General features: G+C 37.8%; 1 protein-coding gene across 1 annotated transcript in view; it reads left to right on the forward strand.

Annotated features, from left to right (window-relative positions):
* Positions 1 to 23,074, forward strand: part of LOC144439940 (cell adhesion molecule DSCAM-like) — a 76,833-nt gene that overhangs the window by 12,519 nt on the left and 41,240 nt on the right. Inside the window, exons 3-6 of the mRNA XM_078129173.1 lie at positions 11,913 to 12,059; positions 12,651 to 12,797; positions 13,116 to 13,394; positions 14,374 to 14,646. Coding sequence (XP_077985299.1) covers positions 11,913 to 12,059; positions 12,651 to 12,797; positions 13,116 to 13,394; positions 14,374 to 14,646 — 846 coding nt within the window. The remainder of the gene's footprint in view (positions 1 to 11,912; positions 12,060 to 12,650; positions 12,798 to 13,115; positions 13,395 to 14,373; positions 14,647 to 23,074) is intronic.

Genomic DNA, 23,074 nt, shown 5'->3' on the forward strand with positions numbered 1-23,074 from the left:
TCAATGTTTATAGTTTCTTTACTTAAGCTTCTTCAAAAGACGTTCTACATATTTAGAAACAAAATCCCCGCTTTCTGCAACTATATTTTTCGAAATGAAGGCATTTCAATTCGTCTAAATGGCCATATTCAGGATCAAGTCATGGGCTACATCATTTTTGACAGATATTTTCCTGGAGTTTGTAGTAATAATGCAATATTTATCGTTCTGTTTCTGTGTCCTTTCCTGAAATGTAGACACGGAACATTTTGTGCATGAATATGCTCGTAAACAAATACTAGTATTTATCGCTGGTCCTACTCGTGGAGCAAATGGGTGTTATCTATTGTATGCAGCCCCATACTCGATTTAGGTGATGGCCAGGTGCCCTGTCACTATACTAATGAACATATTTCCCACGGTTTCTGCATATAAAAATAGACGTTTTTGCTACAGACCCTGCATATAAAAACGTTATATTTTACAATTGTCGCTTGCATTTGCCCTGGAACCTGTGCATGAATGTTTTATATCTGCCAGGGAAACTGAATAAAAGCATGGGTATACATACTACACAGCCTTCATATTAGAAAGGGCTATGCATATATTTGAGTCTCTGAATAAAAATATTATCGTATTTCCTATATGGCATTTATTTTCAAATTTACAGTTTTAGTTGTATTTGCCATAGACATATAGTTGTGGACCTATATATGCATACTACATAAATACATAGTTACAGAGTGACCTAAATGCAAAGAATCCTAGAGATAACATGCAGTAATGGTTGTCTTTATTAGAGAATATCGCCTTTACTATAAATTCTGCGAACAATTTGGCATATTAGCAATTGTATCTGCATAATAAGGATATTTGCCACGGAATATACACATAAATGAGTATATTTGCCACAGAATATACACATAAATGAGTATATTTGCCACAGAATATACACATAAATGAGTATATTTGCCACAGAATATACACATAAATGAGTATATTTGCCACAGAATATACACATAAATGGGTATATTTGTCACAGAATATACACATAAATGAGTATATTTGCCACAGAATATACACATAAATAAGTATATTTGCCACAGAATATACACATAAATGAGTATATTTGCCACAGAATATACACATAAATGAGTATATTTGTCACAGAATATACACATAAATGAGTATATTTGCCACAGAATATACACATAAATGAGTATATTTGCCACAGAATATACACATAAATGAGTATATTTGCCACTATACGCATAAATGAGTATATTTGCCACAGAATATACACATAAATGAGTATATTTGCCACAGAATATACACATAAATGAGTATATTTGCCGTGAACTGCATAAGATGGTCATATTAACCTATATTCCGAGTTCTGCTGTTGACTTAGTCTGTCGATATTAAACTCGGGACCAATAAAATATGCGGGTTATTGAAAAAGTTTGACTCCTGGTCCCTCTGAGGTATTGTATTTAATATAGTACAAACAAAATGCTACGCCTTACACGTACATTAGATAAAAAGACCCGTACCTTTTCAATTCATGATTAACATATATAGTCTAAGAATAATAATTGTAAATAGTTGTAACGTTGTAATTAATCACCATTCACGATCTATGGATTTGATGGTGCCATTATGTACCACCATGTTATGTTCATGCATAGACAATGGAAAGGAAGGAGAGAGAGAGAGAGAGAGAGAGAGAGAGAGAGAGAGAGAGAGAGAGAGAGAGAGAGAGAGAGAGAGAGAGAGAGAGAGAGAGAGAGAGAGAGAGAGAGAGAGAGAGAGAGAGGGAGGGAGGGAGGGAGGGAGGGAGGGAGGGAGGGAGGGAGGGAGGGAGGGAGGGAGGGAGAGAGAGAGAGAGAGAGAGAGAGAGAGAGAGAGAGAGAGAGAGAGAGAGAGAGAGAGAGAGAGAGAGAGAGAGAGAGAGAGAGAGAGAGAGAGAGAGAGAGAGAGAGAGAGAGAGAGAGAGAGAGAGAGAGAGAGAGAGAGAGAGAGAGAGAGAGAGAGAGAGAGAGAGAGAGAGAGAGAGAGAGAGAGAGAGAGAGAGAGAGAGAGAGAGACCCAGTTAGTATATATATTTCTTTTGCATTGTGTACTTAATTGAAAAATCCATCATTTCCCAATGTGCTTATTATCACACTGAACGGATTTTGCAGAGTATAACTTTAATTGACTGTGTTTACCCTGGTAAGTGAGAGTGCACTTTTCACCGGAAATCACTTCATCAAATGTCCATTTTTGTGAGTACTTGTTAGATTACATAAGAATAAAATGATTGGCATTGTGTTTACTAAACTACTAGCACAAATGATAAATCTCAATACTTAGTCCACACATACATAGCTGTATTGACACTCGGTCAACACAAGGCATTTTCTGTAAATGTGTTTGTATATGCTATACGTAAACACGTGATGTGTATTGCATTGCTTTACCTGTATTGTTTCATGGTTTCCATCTCACCAAGTATTGTCAGTTCAATCAAGCAAGTTATACACAGAGTGTCTTTAGTGACCTATAATATTTGTCAAATAGTTATGTTCAACATACTATGAACATAGATTGAGAGTATAATGTGGTCTACATCATGAAATAGATAAAATTATAGTTGTGCATTGATAATATGATATTTACATACTGGTTGAAAAGGTTGGACTCACCCACCCCACCCACCCCACTAAAATTATATAAGTACTTCATGTATATATATATATTATGGTAAAAGTAATAAGAGCATCAAAAAAGTGGTGTATTTTGTTTTATGTAATTCGCAACAACAAAAACGTGTTTTTTTGTGCGACGCAGAATATGCCGCCTAATTGAAACTCTATAGTCACTCTGATCTGGTAGTAATCTACCTTCGAATTACCTCAGTGATGATGTTACCCCATTCCTGGACCAGAACCTTTTGGAGGCTCCGTATATGGTGGTGGTGGTGGTGGTGGTGGTGGTGGTGGTGGTGGGATAGGGGGGATTGAACTATTTTAAATAGTTCAGTATAGTGGTAAACAGAATGACATGACTGTGCGATGACAAGTCATTATTTCAAGTCTTGAGTGACGTCATAACTGACAATAATTAGTATGCAGTATTATAACACACTTAGATTACAATACCTAGTGTAATTTGTTGACACACACACACACACTTTGGTCGGAAAATACATATATCATGAATGACTAGATAGCGCTTTCATTAGCTTCGACTCGACACTCCTCATCGATGTTGTCGTGGTAACACATCGATTCAGCCCGGGGCAATCTGTGGAGAAGAGACCGAAGCCATGCCTTCACATATATGCAATTATCTGCGTCATCTTAAAACATTACTATTTCCAACTGTCAAAAACTGAAATTAATTCATGGCGGTTGTATACGTACTACTACATGGTTTACATCGAGACGTGACTACGCGATCATCAGATGTACGATGTGCTATCATGCCGTATATGTCCGGACTAGACAACACTATCATCATATCATTCTGTATATATATAGACTGCTAACCATAACATGAAGATCACCATATACACTAATATGTTGTATATCCACAGACTAGACTACAAGATCACCACATACACTAATATGTTGTATATCCACATACTAGACTACAAGATCACCACATACACTAATATGTTGTATATCCACAGACTAGACTATAAGATCACCATATACACTAATATGGTGTATATCCACAGACTAGACTACATGATCATCATATACACTAATACGTTGTATATCCACAGACTAGACTATAAGATCACCATATACACTAATATGGTGTATATTCACAGACTAGACTACATGATCATCATATACACTATCATCTTTGAAATCATAGACCAGAAGTATATGTGAGGAAATTATGTTACTTTATTGATATATTTGCTATCAGCAATGTTACTTTATCTCCATATGTAAGTCTTACTTGCCAAAACATTTCGGTGATACCACACATCCTCTCTATTCAAGCCTTCCCTTCTACATGTTTTTATAAATCACCTAAATGTAAAAAAAAATGCTGAAACATCTTGAAGAAAGAGGAAACGATGAAAAATAAAGTCCATCCTGAAACAACGTCCATTTCATTGGTTTCATATCCAACGGGACTATAGATTAGATGAATATGTGTGAACAAAGTTATACCTGAAGTCACGTGCCGAGAGAAATATGACTGCAGACACCGAACACCCAGGGGAAGTATTCGACCAACAGAAGAATACTTTACAGCACTAGTTAGTTTGAATTTACTTGTGTACACCACGTAATGGACTTCGTGTGCAGAATGCAAGTATATGTTAATAACCAAGTAGTGACTATACACGCTGCGTCACACACGGTCTCACACACACTGTCACACACATGCATACAATGTACTCACAGAGGAACACACTCACAGGAGGGACACACTTACACACGTACAGACAGAAGAACTCCACAACAAAGGATGAAGTAGTTGCAGACAATCTGTGCTGATTGTGTGTGGGAAAATTAGATGCCAAAACCATACGGTATTTTGTTGCCCAAAGAACGAAGTGATTGGGGTGTCAATCTATACTCTCTACGCTCAGATATTCAATTGTCGATAACGGAATGTTATATTACTAATTCTAATGACGTTACAGTAGCTCAACGTCTCATCTCATTCTAGGTAATTCCACTTTATTAGGATTCACGCGTGACCATTCATTGCTTACATATTTCTAATATAATATGTGATGTTCTCTTTAGTACTCATACCATTGAAGCCTACAATACAACCATCTGCTCGCTATCGCCATCAACATTTCGTGTTCAACTGTTCTGGCCTGAAGGCTATTGTATAAAGTATCTGAACCCCTCCGGCTTTAGTTTTTTACGACGCAAACTGACTTCAGTTACTCATGGCTTTGTGAGGTTCCGCTTTGAATAAAAATTCCAAGGTTTTGAAGATTTCAAAGTTGTTTTCTTTCAAACAGTTTCCACAATGTATTTTGTTCTCATTATGTTACCCGTTATAAAGTGAGTGGGTGCTAACGTTACTGTAATATCCCGGTTTCTTCAATAACACTTTATCTTTTGCGTTAGTTTCCATGGTAACAAACTACATCTAACCATCCCACCATCTGTATCACTAATCCCATCAAATTTCTTAAAAGCTTTGTATAATCAGATAGCGTTGATTTGCTAGGAAATGAATGCAATCCAATCAGTAATTCCTAGCCCTGCATCAATCAACGGGTCAATCCCTCATATCAAACAAAGAGAACAAGAGCTTAGGCATGGTTTAAATTGATTAGCACCACGATTTTATCTTAACGGGATTTTCTAGACCATGGAAGATGTATGGTTACCTCGTGTACCACATTATTCATTGAATCAACGTTGATCATTTAAAATCTACTATCAGTGCATTTCATTGCTACAGTCTTCTCCGGCATGTAAAACCCCAACTATCCTAATCACTTCTACCATAGACACTGGAGTGACTACAGGGTCTATACTTCTACCATAGACACTGGAGTGACTACAGGGTCTATACTTCCACCATAGACACTGGAGTGACTACAGGGTCTATACTTCTACCATAGACACTGGAGTGACTATAGGGTCTATACTTCCACCATAGACACTGGCGTGACTACAGGGTATATACTTCTACCATAGACACTGGAGTGACTACAGGGTCTATACTTCTACCATAGACACTGGAGTGACTATAGGGTCTATACTTCTACCATAGACACTGGAGTGACTATAGGGTCTATACTTCTACCATAGACACTGGAGTGACTACAGGGTCTATACTTCTACCATAGACACAGACGTGACTACAGGGTCTATACTTCTACCATAGGCACTCGAGTGACTACAGGGTCTATACTTCTACCATAGACACTGGAGTGACTACAGGGTCTATACTTCTACCATAGACACTCGAGTGACTAAATGGTCTGTACTTCTAAAATAGACACTGGAGTGACTACAGGGTCTATACTTCTACCATAGATACTGGAATGACTACAGGGTCTATACTTCTACCATAGACGACTAAATGTTCTATACTTCTACCAAGACACTCGAGTGACTATATGGTCTATACTTGTAAAATAGACACTGGAGTGACTGCAGGGTCTATACATCTACCACTAGAGTGACTATAGGGTCTATACTTCTACCATAGACACTGGAGTGCATGGAGCATCTATACATAAATTACATACATACATACATACATACATACACACACACACACACACACACACACACACACACACACACACACACACACACACATATATATATATATATATATATATATATATATATATATATATATATATATATATATATATATACTATAACTGTTATAACCACTCCGTCTTTTACGTACACTCACTATCAATACAGAATAACAGAAATTGATATAAATGTATCCATTGGAGGAAAAGTCAATCTCTGCTGCTACTGTCCACAATATAAACTAAAATATTCCTAGAATTATCTCATTTTATCAGAAGGTTGAATTTATACAACGTATTATGAGTGTTAACATAAAACATGTTACAGAAAAAGTTCATTTCCGTAGTTTGACTACAAAATAGTATTTTGTATGGACTCGTTACAAGTACAACTATTGAGTATGTTGTGGAAATGTCTCGTTATGAGTTCAAGCACTGAATGTATTGTGTTAAATTTCAACTCGAGTAAACAGCATTCTTATTGTACCCTTCAACTCAACAAAGCTTGACATCCGGGTTATTATTGAACGTCTCGTGTAATCAATACGAAGCGAGACGTTGGCACTGAGCCAGATGACTTCGGAAAATAATGCAATCTGTGTATGAAATGGCACAGTCTGTAACTAAGGCCCGTATGAATTCTGTGTACAATATACAAGTATATTGTACACATTGACATCATACCGTGATATATATATGCTAAAGACCGTAAAGTATAATATTAAATTGTGACGCTGTAGACTATGATATGGAAGTTGAATATTGTTAAATGCCGGTCAAGATATTTTTAGATTGGAATGTGACGTCATATACTATGATATGGGAGTTGAATACTGATAAAGGTCAGTCAAGGTATTATTAGATTGGAGTGTGACGTCATATGCTATGATATGGGAGTTGAATACTGATAAAGGTCAGTCAAGGTATTATTAGATTGGAATGTGACGTCATATACTATGATATGGAAGTTGAATATTGATAAAGGTCAGTCAGGGAAATATTACATTGTCATATGATGTCATACAATGTGATATGGAAAGTAAACGCCATAGTGTACTGCATTCAAAAAAACGTTTTATGAGTACATGCATAAGTAGTTTTACGACTGTGTCATTCATGAATCGCATTTATTTCTGTACTTTTACGACAATTGGGTCTAAGTTCTTCATCACGTGACAAGCCATGGTTTCCCTCATTAATTTTAACAGCTATATTTCACAGATGCTGGTTTTTTTGTATAATAAAATATATAATATTGCCTTGAACGAAAACAGGGAATAGACAGGTATTAGTAAACGTATGCCATTGTACAGGGCTGGCAGAATGACGAACAGTGAACCTACACTACTGTACAGGGCTGTAATTCGAAGAGCAATCATACACCATTGTACAGGGCTGACATTCGAAAAGTAAACACGTACCACTGTGCAGGGCTGAAAGATTGACGAACAGTAAACAGACATCACTGTACAAGGCTGAAATTTGAATAGTAAACACATACCACTGTACAAGGCTGGCAGAATGACGGACAGTAAACATACACCACTGTACATGGCTGAAATTTGATACCATTGTGCATGGCTGAAAGTATGGCAATATCTTAAACATTGTATCACTTCACAGGCCTGAAAGTCTGACCAGAAACAACATACAACAAAAACATATGACATACAACCACGAAAAAACCACCGGTGGATTTGCTTGTTTGCGGTACATAGCAGGAATGAGTATAATGCAAATATATTCAATGTAATTAGTGGTTGTAACTTATCAAAATATAAGCAACACATGGGTCAAGATCCTATGGCTCTGTTTTGATAGAAAGTTACACATTATAACGATTTGAGTCTTAACTGTTACTGTTACATTATAACTTCCACAGAGATCAAAGAAACCGATGAAAGCGAAGTGTCAACATACATGAGAGGCATCCGTTCTTGTTTTGATATCAGTTTTATTGTTGTTTTCACCTCATTTTATTTTTGGATGAAGTCTTTCCATGACTCACGTCATTCAAGTAAACGCACTGGAATTTTTTCTCGGGTAGTAAACAGTTAGTAATAGTCGATCCGTTACAAACCTTGCATATGTGACATGTAGCTAACAGTAGCGCTTGCAATTCATATCAACTCTGTTTTTTGTCTACTTTCATATCGTTTTATGGCCAGTGCTGTTTCTGTTAGTCGTAATTTGTTCATGGATGTCTACTCAACACAGATTATTATCTGTGTTGTCGGGTAGTACACTCAATGTTCGACGAGGCGAATACAATTGTGCCTTATTGTAGTATTGCTAAAACGTCGAATTATGTGACAAGAAATCCAACAAGCGTTGCTAGGCGATCTTAAATAGCGTGTACGTGTAAGTGCAACTGGGCTTTTCTTTTGTAAGAAAAATACCAGAACTGCCAAATGACGTGTTATATCTGTAGTGCCGTAAATTTATCATTTTTGTTTGTTGAAGATCCAGACTTGCACCCCTTTACCTTATCACCACTCTAGACTTGCACCCCTATAACTTATCACCATTCTAAACTTGCACCCCTATAGCTTATTACCATTCTCGACTTGCACCCTATATCTTATCACGTCTAGACTTGCACCCCTACAGCTTATTACCATTCTCGACTTGCACCCTATACCTTATCACTCCAGACTTGCACCCCTATAGCTTATCACCATTCTAGACTTGCACCCCTTTACCTTATCGCCATTCTAGACTTGCACCCCTATACCTTATCGCCATTCTAGACTTGCACCCCTATAACTTATCACCATTCTAAACTTGCACCCCTATACCTTATCACCATTCCAGACTTGCACCCCTATAGCTTATCACCATTCTAGACTTGCACCCCTATTCCTTATCACTTCTAGACTTGCATCCCTTTACCTTATCACCATTCTAGACTTACACCCCTATACCTTATCACTTCTAGACTTGCACCCCTATACCTTATCGCCATTCTAGACTTGCACCCATATTTCTTATCACAATTCTAGATTTGCACCCTATACCTTATCACCATTCTAGACTTGCATCCCTATACCTTATCACCATTCTAGACTTTCACCCCTATATCTTATCACCATTCTAGACTTGCACCCCTATACCTTATCACCATTCTAGACTTGCACCCCTATACCTTATCACCATTCTAGACTTGCACCCCTATACCTTATCACCATTCTAGACTTGCACCCCTATACCTTATCACCATTCGAGACTTTCACCCCTATACCTTATCACCATTCTAGACTTGCATCCCTATACCTTATCACCATTCTAGACTTGCACCCCTATAACTTATCACCATTCTAGACTTGCACCCCTATACCTTATCACCATTCTAGACTTGCACCCCTATACCTTATCACCATTCGAGACTTTCTCCCCTTTACCTTATCACCACTCTAGACTTGAACCCCTATACCTTATCGCCATTCTAGACTTGCATCCCTATAGCTTATCACCATTCTAGACTTGCACCCTATACCTTATCACAATTCTAGATTTGCACCCCTATACCTTATCACCACTCTAAGTGGTTGAACTCTACACACTAATTACCTACTCAGTCTGCTTAGGCAGTGTTTAAAATTGTGTACTTTCAAGGCAATATTTTTACATTATTGATTTTAATACAAAGCGATTTCGTCTTCGACTGTTTGCCCTTTTGTTAATATTAGTTATGCATGTCTCATTGGCAGGTTGTAGGTGTGACGTCATTTGTTTTCCAGTCTTTTATTTTACATCTTTAGTTATTTTGAAAATATTGCAAAGTGATGAGGGGAAAGACTAATACATACTGAAAGAAAATGTGTCTAAGAGTAGCTACAACTCTGTTTCTCGTTACGCTAAAGGTCAGAGGTCAAGTGATCCAACAAGTCAGAATAGACGTTCCACTAACTGTGAATAATAGTAATCGAAAGTCTACGCAGCGTTGTATCAAAACATGACGTACGTCTCACATCGATTCCGGTTGTATTTTAACTGTTGCCATGGTTTCATTTTAAGTCAAATGAATATGAATTGTGTAATGTTTTAGTGATGTAAACATAACATAAAAAGTGAAATCGAAATCGAAACAAAAGATTTTCAGTGAAATACAAAGTAGGTATCTAAGATATAGAGTGCATTTGTCTACCAATGTCTTAAAATGTTGACCTCTCCGATACAGGCACCTTCACGTCAACATCATGTGACTTCTCGGTCCATTTCATCGTTATTTTTCACTGGAACAAAGAAGTAAGCTTCATAAATACATCACTTTAAAGAGTCTGGTTTGGAAACATACGATATATCTTGAAAATAACCTAGTATGAGGTCACGGTGGTGAAGCTACTCCGTTCCAACACAGACAACCTTCTTACTTGTCTGTGGTTCCAAGTAACGACCATTCAGGTGTAGGTCGCCCTCTACGGTCGTGTGGGTGGCCCTCTACGGTCAATCACAACTATTTCAGGTTGATGGATTTTTACTCTGGCTGTCAACTATTGGTACATGGATGCCTAATACAAAGACTTTCAAGTGTCTGTGGACAGTCCGATGTGACAGTGGGCATTTAAACAGTGGGCGATGACGTAATCACATAGGTTTATTTACGTGTGAATGACATCACACACATGTAATAATATAAGCCGATATTTCAAGGTTTCTCTATGCAGTGCTATTCAACACAGGCACTCGAATCAATCTGTATGATTTTTTAAAAAAAGTATGATAAAAAAAATATTTACTATACATTTAAAAGAAATCGTACAGATTGATTCGAGTGCCTTTGGTCTTTAGTAAGTACAGTATATATCACCACGTGCTTTCGCTTGTAACTTAAATCATATGGTTAAATTTCTACGGCTTGTGCCTCCACAATGCATAGTTTCAGGGTAGTACTAAATAAAAGTGAAATAGTTTGAATTCAGCTATTGTATGTACGAACTGAGAAACAAGGGGTTCATTCAAAAAATAAATACACGATCGAATGGCAGCGTTATCATTTTATTTTAATCCTTTATAGACAAATGTCGCCGTGTATACACTTCAGAATCGAACACAGTGTGAGATAAGTTGCTGAATGTCGCCCCCTGGAGTCAACAGATGAACACTTCATAGATTAAATACGCAGTGGATATACGTGAACTGTGTAGTTTAAACCAATAAAGACATGGTACATTCACATCCAGTGGTGAATCTCGCTACAAGATAGAGTTTGAAAATTTTGTAGGAAAGCATTGATAATCATCAACAAATCTTGACTCTAGGTGGCGCTAGTTTCCTCTCCAATGATAGTCTTTAGTAATACTACAGCAATCAGTTGTGACTTCAAACGATTTATACATAGTAGATAATTACCATAACATTAATGTTTTACAATAAGCATGAAAGTCTTCAAATCATGCAATTTTTTGTATCTGATGTGACGATGTAAATCACCATGACTACTCAGTGATTTGTAACTCTACTATTGATTTCTGTTCATAATTATTAATGTTTTTTCTGAATGAATGAAAGATAGTCAGAGTGTAGTTGATTTCATATATATATTCTTACTTTTGAATTTATATTTATAGTCAAATTTTGTTATCAAATATAGTCTTAGACATAAATATTTGATTGCAGTAATTCTACATCTTATGTAAAATATCGTTCAGTGATTATACAGTTGCCTTTGTATATTTGATTTCAGTGATTCTACAGTCTTATCACGTAGAAGTCAATGATGAACATGTTATGAGGGGAAACACAGCTGTGTTCAAATGTTTGATACCAATTCATGTCAAAAGTTATGTCAAGGTGACGGAATGGACACGGGGAACAACAGTTTTATCTACTGGTAAGTGTTAATTTCACACAATTACCATATCCTCGCTCATTCTTTCTATTCGATCCAGTCCATCTTTCTCCTAACATCTGAATATGTATGTATGTATGTATGTATGTATGTATGTATGTATGTATGTATGTATGTATGTATGTATGTATGTATGTATGTATGTATGTATGTATGTATGTATGTATGTATGTATGTATGTATGTATGTATGTATGTATGTATGCATGCATGCATGCATGCATGCATGCATGCATGCATGCATGTATGTATGTATGTATGTATGTATGTATGTATGTATGTATGTATGTATGTATGTATGCGTGTGTGTGTGTGTGTGTGTGTGTGTCTGCCTGTCTGTCTGTCTGTCTGTCCGTCTGTCCCCCCCCCCTCTCTCTCTCTCTCTCTCTCTCTCTCTCTCTCTCTCTCTCTCTCTCTCTCTCTCCCTCCGACTCCTCGCGCCATCACAGACCTGGACCCCCTTCTCCCCTGTCAATTTGTCCTACTTACTCACCCATTAGTACTTATATCTCTATGTATGTACATCGTCCAATTACACGTCATCTAAATTAATCTTAACATGTCTTTGTTCTAGGGGATAAGTTTAGTGTTCTCGACAACGGCGAGCTGCATGTTCGACGTGTTCGTGACGATGACGTGCATGCTGGATATCGATGTTCCACTACACACAAACTGACAGGGGTTATAAAACCAAGCAACGAAGCAAGGCTATTCTTAGAATGTAAGTTAAATACAGTTGTCTAAATATTTATATGCTAGAAGCAACAACATCCACCCTCAGATATTTATTTTTTTCATCAAATAACCAAGTATATACTCACTAAAAATGATCAGTTACTTATAAAAAGACATTGTATCTGTAAGTTAGTAGTCAGTATTATCCATAGGTGGTGTAGTGACAAGTTTAAATCTTGATCGAAAGCTTGGTTTTGAATTGTCGCCATGTTTAAACTGCACTAGTTTTTAACAGCAGTATCGGTTTTCAATCAGACTGTTGATATAAACCTTGTGATATTGTACTTCATTTCCACCTTACCAGATGCCCAGGACAATGCCCCGGATATCATCTCTAGTACTGCGATGAAAAGTGTTGCTGTCGGTGACAGAGTGGAGCTACCCTGTGTAAGCACAGCTTACCCCCAACCTGTACCAACCTGGAAACGAGGCAGGCATACTATCGTTGCGAATGATCATTACATACTTCTGGGTGGTAACCTGGTCATAGAGGGCGCTATGTTGGAGGACGAGGGTCGGTACACTTGTAAATCACAAAATGATTTAGGTGAAGCCAGTATACAAACAGTCCTGACGGTAAATGGTGAGTAAATAAATAACAAACATTTCGCGTTCTATTTCACCTAAACCTATTTTCGTTGTCTCATATTTTAACCAAAGTCGTAATCAGTAATATCATCACGAAACCAACTTATATTTATACATTTAACTCATTAATGAAATTAAAATTGCATTAAGGCCTTCGCTCAATAGCTTGGAATCCATGCGGATTGGGTTTTTTGGGGAACGCAAAATTTAAAAATCCCAATCAGCATGGATTGCAGGCTAAATGTAACCAAGAATATTATACAGACACGGTTATATGCTTCAACTTCAGAGGGCGCTGTTACAAAGTGATAATGTGAAATTACTCTCTCTGGCAGAGTGTAAGATGGTTGATGGTCTAGTCTTGGTTACCCAGACTCTCTGACTTCCGCCGCCCCAGAGCGTCTAGAACAATACAGTACAATAAGTGATTTAAAATGCCAGAACACAATGGCTATGTCGAGAGACTGACCCACAACATGACCTCTCTAGTAAAATTATACGGTGGCAACTCTTGCTATTAAAGGGTATTTTTGTGTGGCCGGGGGAAACCAGAGGAGTCTGAGTAACCAAGACTACCAAGACTATTTCTGGTCCAGACTGATCGCCGTTCGAATAATTTCATCGCATTATCAATCTATGTATAATGCATACATACATACATACATACATACATACATACATACACACACACACACACACACACACACACACACACACACACATACATACATACATACATACATACATACATACATATATACATACATGACAGACAGACAGACAGACAGACAGACAGACAGACAGACAGACAGACAGACAGACAGACAGACAGACAGACAGACAGACAGACAGACACATTGGCTCCATAAATGTCATATCCCATATCTATACAATATGTCATACTGTATCAGTATACTGTCTTCTCTTGAATAGTTTTAAACACAAACTATTAAAAATATATTTTTTTTTGACAGAACCGCTATCTGTATATTTTGACCAGCAACACCAAACCATTGATGTCGGTATGTCAGCAAACTTTAATTGTTCGATTCACGGTCATCCTATCAGTACGATCTCGTGGCTGAAAAATGGCGTCCCCATCGAAGAATCGGAGAGAATATATACATCCGAGAACGAAACGTCGTTGATAATTGATCATGTATTGAGGGAAGACAAAGGGATGTACCAGTGTTTTGTTAGTAATAACCAGGAAACTAGGGAAGCTACTGTACAACTATCAATTGGAGGTGAGTTAAGACAAACCATCTATTTACACAGAATCTAGAACCCGCCATTTTGAATAGTATGGATGGTGCATTGTGGGAAATGTGGTATACTTATGTATCAGTCACTCTTGTAAATAATCTAGTCTTGAATGACGGCTGCCCTGCTGGGCCTCAGGTTCGGTGTTATACTTTAACTACAAATAATCCCAGAGTCCTTTGCATATGGTGGGCATGCGTAGATTCATCTGTTGGTCAGATTCATCTGTTTCTTTGATTCAACACACCCCTTGACCTCTGACCCCTAATCCCAGACATGATATACGTGTGTAGTCCTATTTTCCTCCTCTTCTAAAGCTATACTCACGTGTTCAGTTTATTGTCAAATTTTTATGAATTACTACGAATGACACAGAGGGCGCTTTACTTACCATCGTTCTGTACCAGTGTGCGCTAAAGTGACTTTTAAGAGTTTAGCTTTATTTCCTTTTCGCCTGATCTTGCTGTAAGTCAATACAGCGTTCGCTATTAAGTACTGTTTAAAGTAGTTACTCGTGCATTTATTTACCATCCAGTCATGTGATACATTGTTCACTGTAGAACACGACAATTATGCAAACATTTGCATAAATTATAGAATAGTGACACAGTATGTGGCTATGACAAACACTACATGTTTGTGAATTTAACTAAATACATCTATCTACACACGAACCCATATAACTGATGTCATATTTACACATAGGAAACCCTCGAAATGACGTCATACACATACTCACAGCCCGAGAAATGACGTCATATCTACGAACATGTAGGCATAAAATGATGTTATATCTACACGCATGCAGTCCTAGAAATGATGTCATGTCTACACATAAGAAACCATAGAAACGACGTCATATATCCAAGTTTACACATAACCCCAGAAATGACGTCACATTTAGCCCTATGAATGTCATATCTACACACACGAAGAGGTCGTATCGTCAAATGGTGTCAGATATCCATGGAAATAATGTCATATCCACACACACGAAGCCATGGAATCACACAAATGACGTCAAATCTACACACTCTACCGGCGCCCCTAGAAGTAATGTCATATTTACCCACACAAAACCACAAAAATAATGTCAAATGATTTCATTTCTACAAACTCATCCCTGGAAATGGTGTCATATCTACACACTCAACCCTGGATATGAGGTGATACCCACATACGCAGCCTTATAAATGATGTCATATCTACACATTCAACCCTGGATATGAGGTCATACCCACATACGCAGACTTATAAATGATGTCATATCTACACACTCAACCCTGGATATGAGGTCATACCCACATACGCAACCTTAGAAATGATGTCACATCTACACATTCAACCCTGGATATGAGGTCATACCCACATACGCAGTCTTAAAAATGATGTCATATGTACACACTCGACCCAAGCAATGACGTCATATCTACACCCACAGACATCCTTAGAGTGACCTCACAAAGAAATTAAATCTTGTATCTGTTCGCAATGAATATTTGCATGCATGGGGACAAGATCTGTATTCAATACGAATATCTCTCTACACTATTTATATTCCGATTAATCAAAATATAAGTGTATTGCATACAGAATGACAGCCTTATTATTATTTAATTACGTGGTGATTCAGCAGAGATTTTGTGAGGTCAAAGGTTATATGTGATGGACAGTGATGTAAAACTGTCCATACACCACTCAGTGCGTCTAGTGTTAATTTCCCATTCTGAATGGATTCTTAAGACAGCAGTGAACACACAAGTGAAATTAGGCCTCAAATGTTTTCCAGCAGGTTCAACGTGTATATACTATATTTCGCTGCGGGTTCACTGTTAATAGATTGGAACCCAGCAGTGAAAATATGTCATGTAACAAAACTAGTGATTTGAAAGAGAATTGTATGACTGGTAATTGAGGTAGTATGCAATAAAGCAGTGGTTGGTATATGATTAATTACTAATTATTACTATTATTAAAACACAGTATGCCGTATAATTTACAACTATTATAGTATTTATTATACTTCACATTAAAGAGACCAGGCCTGTAAATTTTCGTCGTATTTGATTCAAAATGTTCGATTTATGCATTTGCCGTATAATCTTACATACAAAATCGGGTCTCAGTTAAGCCACTGGGTTTGAACAAAAAATTGGAGGGAATAAGCAACATTTATAGCAGAAGGACCGTAGCGAGGATAATATTGTCGGGGTGATGAAAAGAAATCGGGGTGGAAGGGAGGGCCTTGAATATTCTGATAGTCTGAAAAGTGGGGGGAACATGTGATATTTTGATCTTGATGTTTAACTTTTTGAACTAAATTGAACCCGAAGCAAACATTTACCTTGTATATAATTTTGCTAAATTTCTTGTGGTTTTGCCGCAATAATGTACACTTTGTTTACTTATGTGTATGGTTTGACATATTATGGCCTCCAATATTTCCTTATTTCACCGTCCCTTCCCACACTCTCTCCGACAGCAACTATCATAATGGTAATATTGTCCCCCTCCCCCCCCCCGTAACGATTGTAGGTTGAAGGGAAAAAAGCCATACTAGCTATGTATCACCAGCTATAAGATAGAACTCATTATGAGATTTCTCCTTGCGAAGTACTGATGTACCTTACACTTGTACATTACCATGGTGCATGGGGTGGGGGGGGGAGGGAGGGGGGGGGGGCTTATCGTAGTTCGGCTTGGGGCCTACGAAATTGTCTTCAAGAGGAATTTTTCTCTTTACTCCCCCCCCCCCGACGTACACACACCGTAAATCTGATCCATCCCTAACATGCATCTAGTGAGTATATCGAGTGGTTCGGATTAGTCTATACGTTGTACACTCCTTCTATAGTGTATACAGCGGTACAGAGTGTAGTATATACATTGTACACTCCTTCTATAGTGTATACAGCGGTACAGAGTGTAGTCTATACTATGTACACTCCTTCTATAGTGTATACAGCGGTACAGAGTGTAGTCTATACATTGTACACTCCTTCTATAGTGTATACAGCGGTACATAGTGTAGTCTATACTATGTACACTCCTTCTATAGTGTATACAGCGGTACAGAGTGTAGTCTATACATTGTACACTCCTATAGTGTATACAGCGGTACAGAGTGTAGTCTATACATTGAACACTCCTATAGTGTATACAGCGGTACAGAGTGTAGTCTATACATTGTACACTCCTATAGTGTATACAGCGGTACAGAGTGTAGTCTATACATTGTACACTCCTATAGTGTATACAGCGGTACAGAGTGTAGTCTATATATTGAACACTCCTATAGTGTATACAGCGGTACAGAGTGTAGTCTATACATTGTACACTTCTATAGTGTGTACAGCGGTACAGAGTGTAGTCTATATATTGTACACTCCTATAGTGTATACAGCGGTACAGAGTGTAGTCTATACATTGAACACTCCTATAGTGTATACAGCGGTACAGAGTGTAGTCTATACATTGTACACTTCTATAGTGTATACAGCGGTACAGAGTGTAGTCTATATATTGTACACTCCTATAGTGTATACAGCGGTACAGAGTGTAGTCTATATATTGTACACTCCTATAGTGTGTACAGCGGTACAGAGTGTAGTCTATACATTGAACACTTCTATAGTGTGTACAGCGGTACAGAGTGTAGTCTATACATTGAACACTTCTATAGTGTGTACAGCGGTACAGGGTGTAGTCTATATATTGTACACTTCTATAGTGTGTACAGCGGTACAGAGTGTAGTCTATACATTGTCTCCTATAGTGTATACAGCGGTACAGAGTGTATTCTATACATTGTACACTCCTTCTATAGCGTGTACAGAGGTATAGAGTGTAGTCTATACATTGTACACTCCTTCTATAGCGTGTACAGAGGTATAGAGTGTAGTCTATACATTGTACACTCCTATAGTGTGTACAGCGGTACAGAGTGTAGTCTATACATTGTATACACTCCTTTTATAGTGTGTACAGCGGTACAGAGTGTAGTCTATACATTGTACACTCCTTCTATAGTGTGTACAGAGTATATAGTCACTCCTTCTATAGCTAGTGTACAGCGGTACAGAGTAGACACTCCTTCTATAGTGTACAGCGGTACAGAGTAGTCACTCCTTCTGTGGCGCGTGTACAGCGGTACAGAGCGTCGTCAGTAAAGATAACATAGCAACAATGGCTGAAGTGAAAGCTAAAAGACATATAACGATCGGACGATTGATATAGCATTATGCTTTGAAAACTAACAAAGGAGCATAGCGCTGTTTGACTCATTGAATAGTTCTGCCATCTGCCTACTTTGAGCTGCACTGTGAGAAAGGGACTTGGTACGAAATAGCATTTAACTATCGAATGAACTGTCAAATTACTATTAGGCCTTGGTATATAAACACGCAAAAGTTTGATTAAGTGTACGATCGATTCGTGTTTAAACTCGTGTTGTTATAATCTTTTATCTTATTTACATATGTAAGAGAATAATAGGTACTTTTACAGTGTCGAGGTTTGCTTGTACTCCGTGTTCACAAGAAAGAACTGACAAAACTTATTCTATGAAGTCACCGTATATCTAATTAAAAACATTGTTTGTTGGGGAAAATTTCGCTAACTTCACAACAAACAGTTAAAAACTTTTGGACTATAACATTAGCAGACAGCCCCGTTTCCTTAAAGTCACCATTATGAGTAACTTTACTCAATTTTGACAGATGATCGATCCTTTCGAATTTTTCATCATGTATGTTAAAAATTTGGACTATAAAATGAGGAGACGGCCGTGTTTTAAAACAAATAATACAATAATATATTGGTTATACTTTGAGCTGTAAACAGAGCTCGAGGTTTATTATCGTACTACGTGATATGTTTTATAAGTGAAACAACAGGTGTACGTCATCTTACAGAAAAGAAATTTACATAAATGATTTGATGTAGATATAGTTACAACAACAAAGGCTATAGCTAAGATGTGCGGTTACCGTTCAAATAATATGTCATATGTTATCACCCCTTACTTTTACTTCACCACGCATACTGACTTGCTCATCATACCTATAACCAGCATGTTGCCTAGTAACTGTCGTCACCATACCTGTAACTATGTTACCTAGTAACAGTGTCATTATCATACCTGTTATCCAGTTACTTTGTAACATTTATCATCATACCTGTATTCCGTTGCCTAGTAACAGTACCATACCTGTATTATTGTGTAAGGTATCATCACACCTAGTGACTATGTTGCCTAGTAACAGTGTGACTATTATTCTTGCATCCCTGTTGTCAGGTAATGGTGCCATCATACCTGTGATTCCTCTTTGAGTTGAGACTGTTATTCATTTTTATCAGCTCTTACAATGTATCACTTATTGGTCCCTCAAGCGGACAGATTTCTGTTTTTGTCACCAGTAAACTTATCATGCCGTGTCGTCATCAAGTACAGTGCACTATGAAGTTGTAACAATCTTATATTCTGTCAAGTTTAATACGGAAATCGGTAGTCATATAGGCCAGTCTTATTCACAATGGAACACACATAACAAAGTGTCAATCAACAGATTCATAAAGACCCTGAAACTCACGTCATTCTCCCAAACACTTCTTCGCGGTCCGGTCAAGATTTGAAATTAAAACACTTGTACTGTATGCTGTCATGGCGATGTATCATGATCGTTGAACCCAAGATGTGGTATCTCCGTCACCTTTAGTGAAGTACGGACATCCCTACATCCGGGTCATTCATAGCAGCAAGAAACCCACTTCCGTGAAGAATCGATCACCAATGCAAAAACTACTTGCAGACAACAGTATTAGAAACTTAAACGTTTCCGGTGACAGATTGCTCTTCTTTAAAAAGTGTCATCTGTGACTTTGTCGAATATTGATCTTTCCTGGATGTCAATAGCTTTGCCAATATTATTATTGAACAGGAAATCGTTATTCGAAGTAGCTGTCATCGCCGCCATGTCAAATATTAGTGAATACATACACCCAACACATCGACACCTGTATCCAGTACATATATTTCGACACCCACTAACAATTGATTACACACGAACTCATACATCCGACCCCTTTACCTGTGTACCCTACACACAGGGGCGTTCAAGATAAAAACCGTTTGCGATCCGTTAGCTAGATAGACTCCACGACGCTGGATCTGCGACTGCACTCAGCTAGCTCTCGTATATATAATTCAACTATGAGAGTTAACGAAATCACAGATCGGCATTTGGACAGGCTAGCTAAACGATCGCAAACTTTTAGTTTTATCTCGTCCATATTACAAACAAACTAACCCGTGTACCAAACACATATTCCAAACAAACTTACGTTCAAGTGTCCAACACCACCACTTGCTACACTAACACTTGACATAGGACATATAAGTAAGCTTACAAGCACAGACATCAAATCAAACAAATTATGATAGTTTCATACATACATGGACATATTTTCAAAGGAATATGTCTCTATTAGTTACGAGTACATGTTTTATTCCATAGATTTACATTAATTCCTGAAAAAGTCTCGAAGTATGATTTCGTCAACCTGAATTCGTTCGCAACAAGACAATCGTCTCATTGTTTTAATCGAATGACGATATGTTTAATTAAAATGGTCGATCTTTTGTGTGTTATCCCATCAAGTAAGATATAGCCTGATAATTTTAAAGATTATGGTGTCATTTTTAAATCAGAAAGAGTAGTCTGAAATATGTGTCCTGATTGATCAGGTATGTCGGAATATGACGTAACGATAGGTGGTAGACACATGACGTAATCGTAGGGCGAAATACATGACTTGCTCCCGTTCGGATAGTGTGATACATGTCGCAGTGATGGATGTATGACGTAACAGTGGATAGAAATATGGCGTCAAAATGCATGACTAGGGTCCGTAAGATGATTTAGAAACAGTGATGGATGTAGAGGAATATGACGTAATGATGGGTAGGATTTGTAATAAAGATGGGCACAATGTGACGTAATTATGGGTAAAATATGAAATAAATTTAGATGGGGATGAATATGATGTACTGGCGGGGGGGGGGGGGGGTATAGCGACGAGTGTAGTATGACAGATGGCTTGGTTGAATTCAATGTACGGTAGTACGAGTGACGTCACACTTACATATCGATCTGGCACGTTATTGAATGTTATGGTATGAAAGCTTCACATTTCACAAGTTACAGACAATAGTTCAAACCTGAGATTTAAACATTGATTTAAATGATCAGAATTATTGCATTGTCAGAAATAGATGGAATATTGACGTATTTCAAGCTGTCTTCTTCAATTTGTCAAAGTTTTCACAATGTGGATTTGTTAATTTGTTTACAATTTAATTAATAAGATTAAAACTACTGTACCTTAAATGAACACAGGAAATACTTTTACTTGATCTTCACGCGAAAGTCATTTTTTTCGCAAGTGTATTTCTCTCTCTCCAAAAAAAGTATTTCTTGCTTCAGTATCTTAATAGCAGACTGTCACCACGTAGTTTATGGCAGTTGTTGGTTGGGATGGTTTCGTGTCTGACGTCGTACAACAGTTGTCCGTACCCAAGTACTGAGGTTGTGTGCGTAGTCACGTAGTATGGTAAAGACACGCTTCCATATAATGCCATCATCTCGATGCGAGTGGGCCGACCATAAAAAACGGCAGAGAGCAAGTGTGCGTTGCAAGCGTTTCTCGTGAAATAGCCCCCACCGTGTGCATACTGTCGCCTTTGTTGAAGATCGAGACGATGTACGGCAGCCATGGACATCTGCAAAAAAGACGAAGCAAAACTAGGAAAGGGACGTTAAAGGCCATATGTGCAAGGAAATAGTTAATGGGCATTAGAACAATAGATACACGAGGGAATCGGCTTCATATACTGTGAATACATTGTAAGGAACGCGTGTACGTCTCGTGCTCCGTTCACCAGTCGAGGCCTCTCTTGTTATATCACACAGTCTATAGTTTATGCCGTGCAAAAAAACTTGCTGTGGCCACTTTGCGGCCCGGGACACCTTGTCACGTAGACGGAACACATGTGAAAGATAACAAAAATATAACAATAAATACATGTATGAATTGAAAGCAAAAAAGCACATGAGATTTGAGGTCAGGGGTCATTACCAAGTATACAATATACCTCATTACTGCTTTGGTGATACAGAACAATGGAAACAAGAAAGGGTTTAATTAAAATCAATTTAATCGATTTTCGTATATTTACCTCAAAACAACAGATCCGACCACGGTAAAATACCGTTAAAATAACACTTTGCTCTCTCACGGGTTAACCGTTCAGAGTTAACTGTTTTGACATATTTTTGAGATATTTTGATGAAATAAGATTGTCATGGTATTGCAACTATCAACGAATGAACCACAGACCTTCAGAGCTATATC

The sequence above is a fragment of the Glandiceps talaboti genome, chromosome 9 (genome assembly GCF_964340395.1).
Source record: "Glandiceps talaboti chromosome 9, keGlaTala1.1, whole genome shotgun sequence".
Classification (NCBI taxonomy): Eukaryota; Metazoa; Hemichordata; class Enteropneusta; family Spengelidae; genus Glandiceps; species Glandiceps talaboti.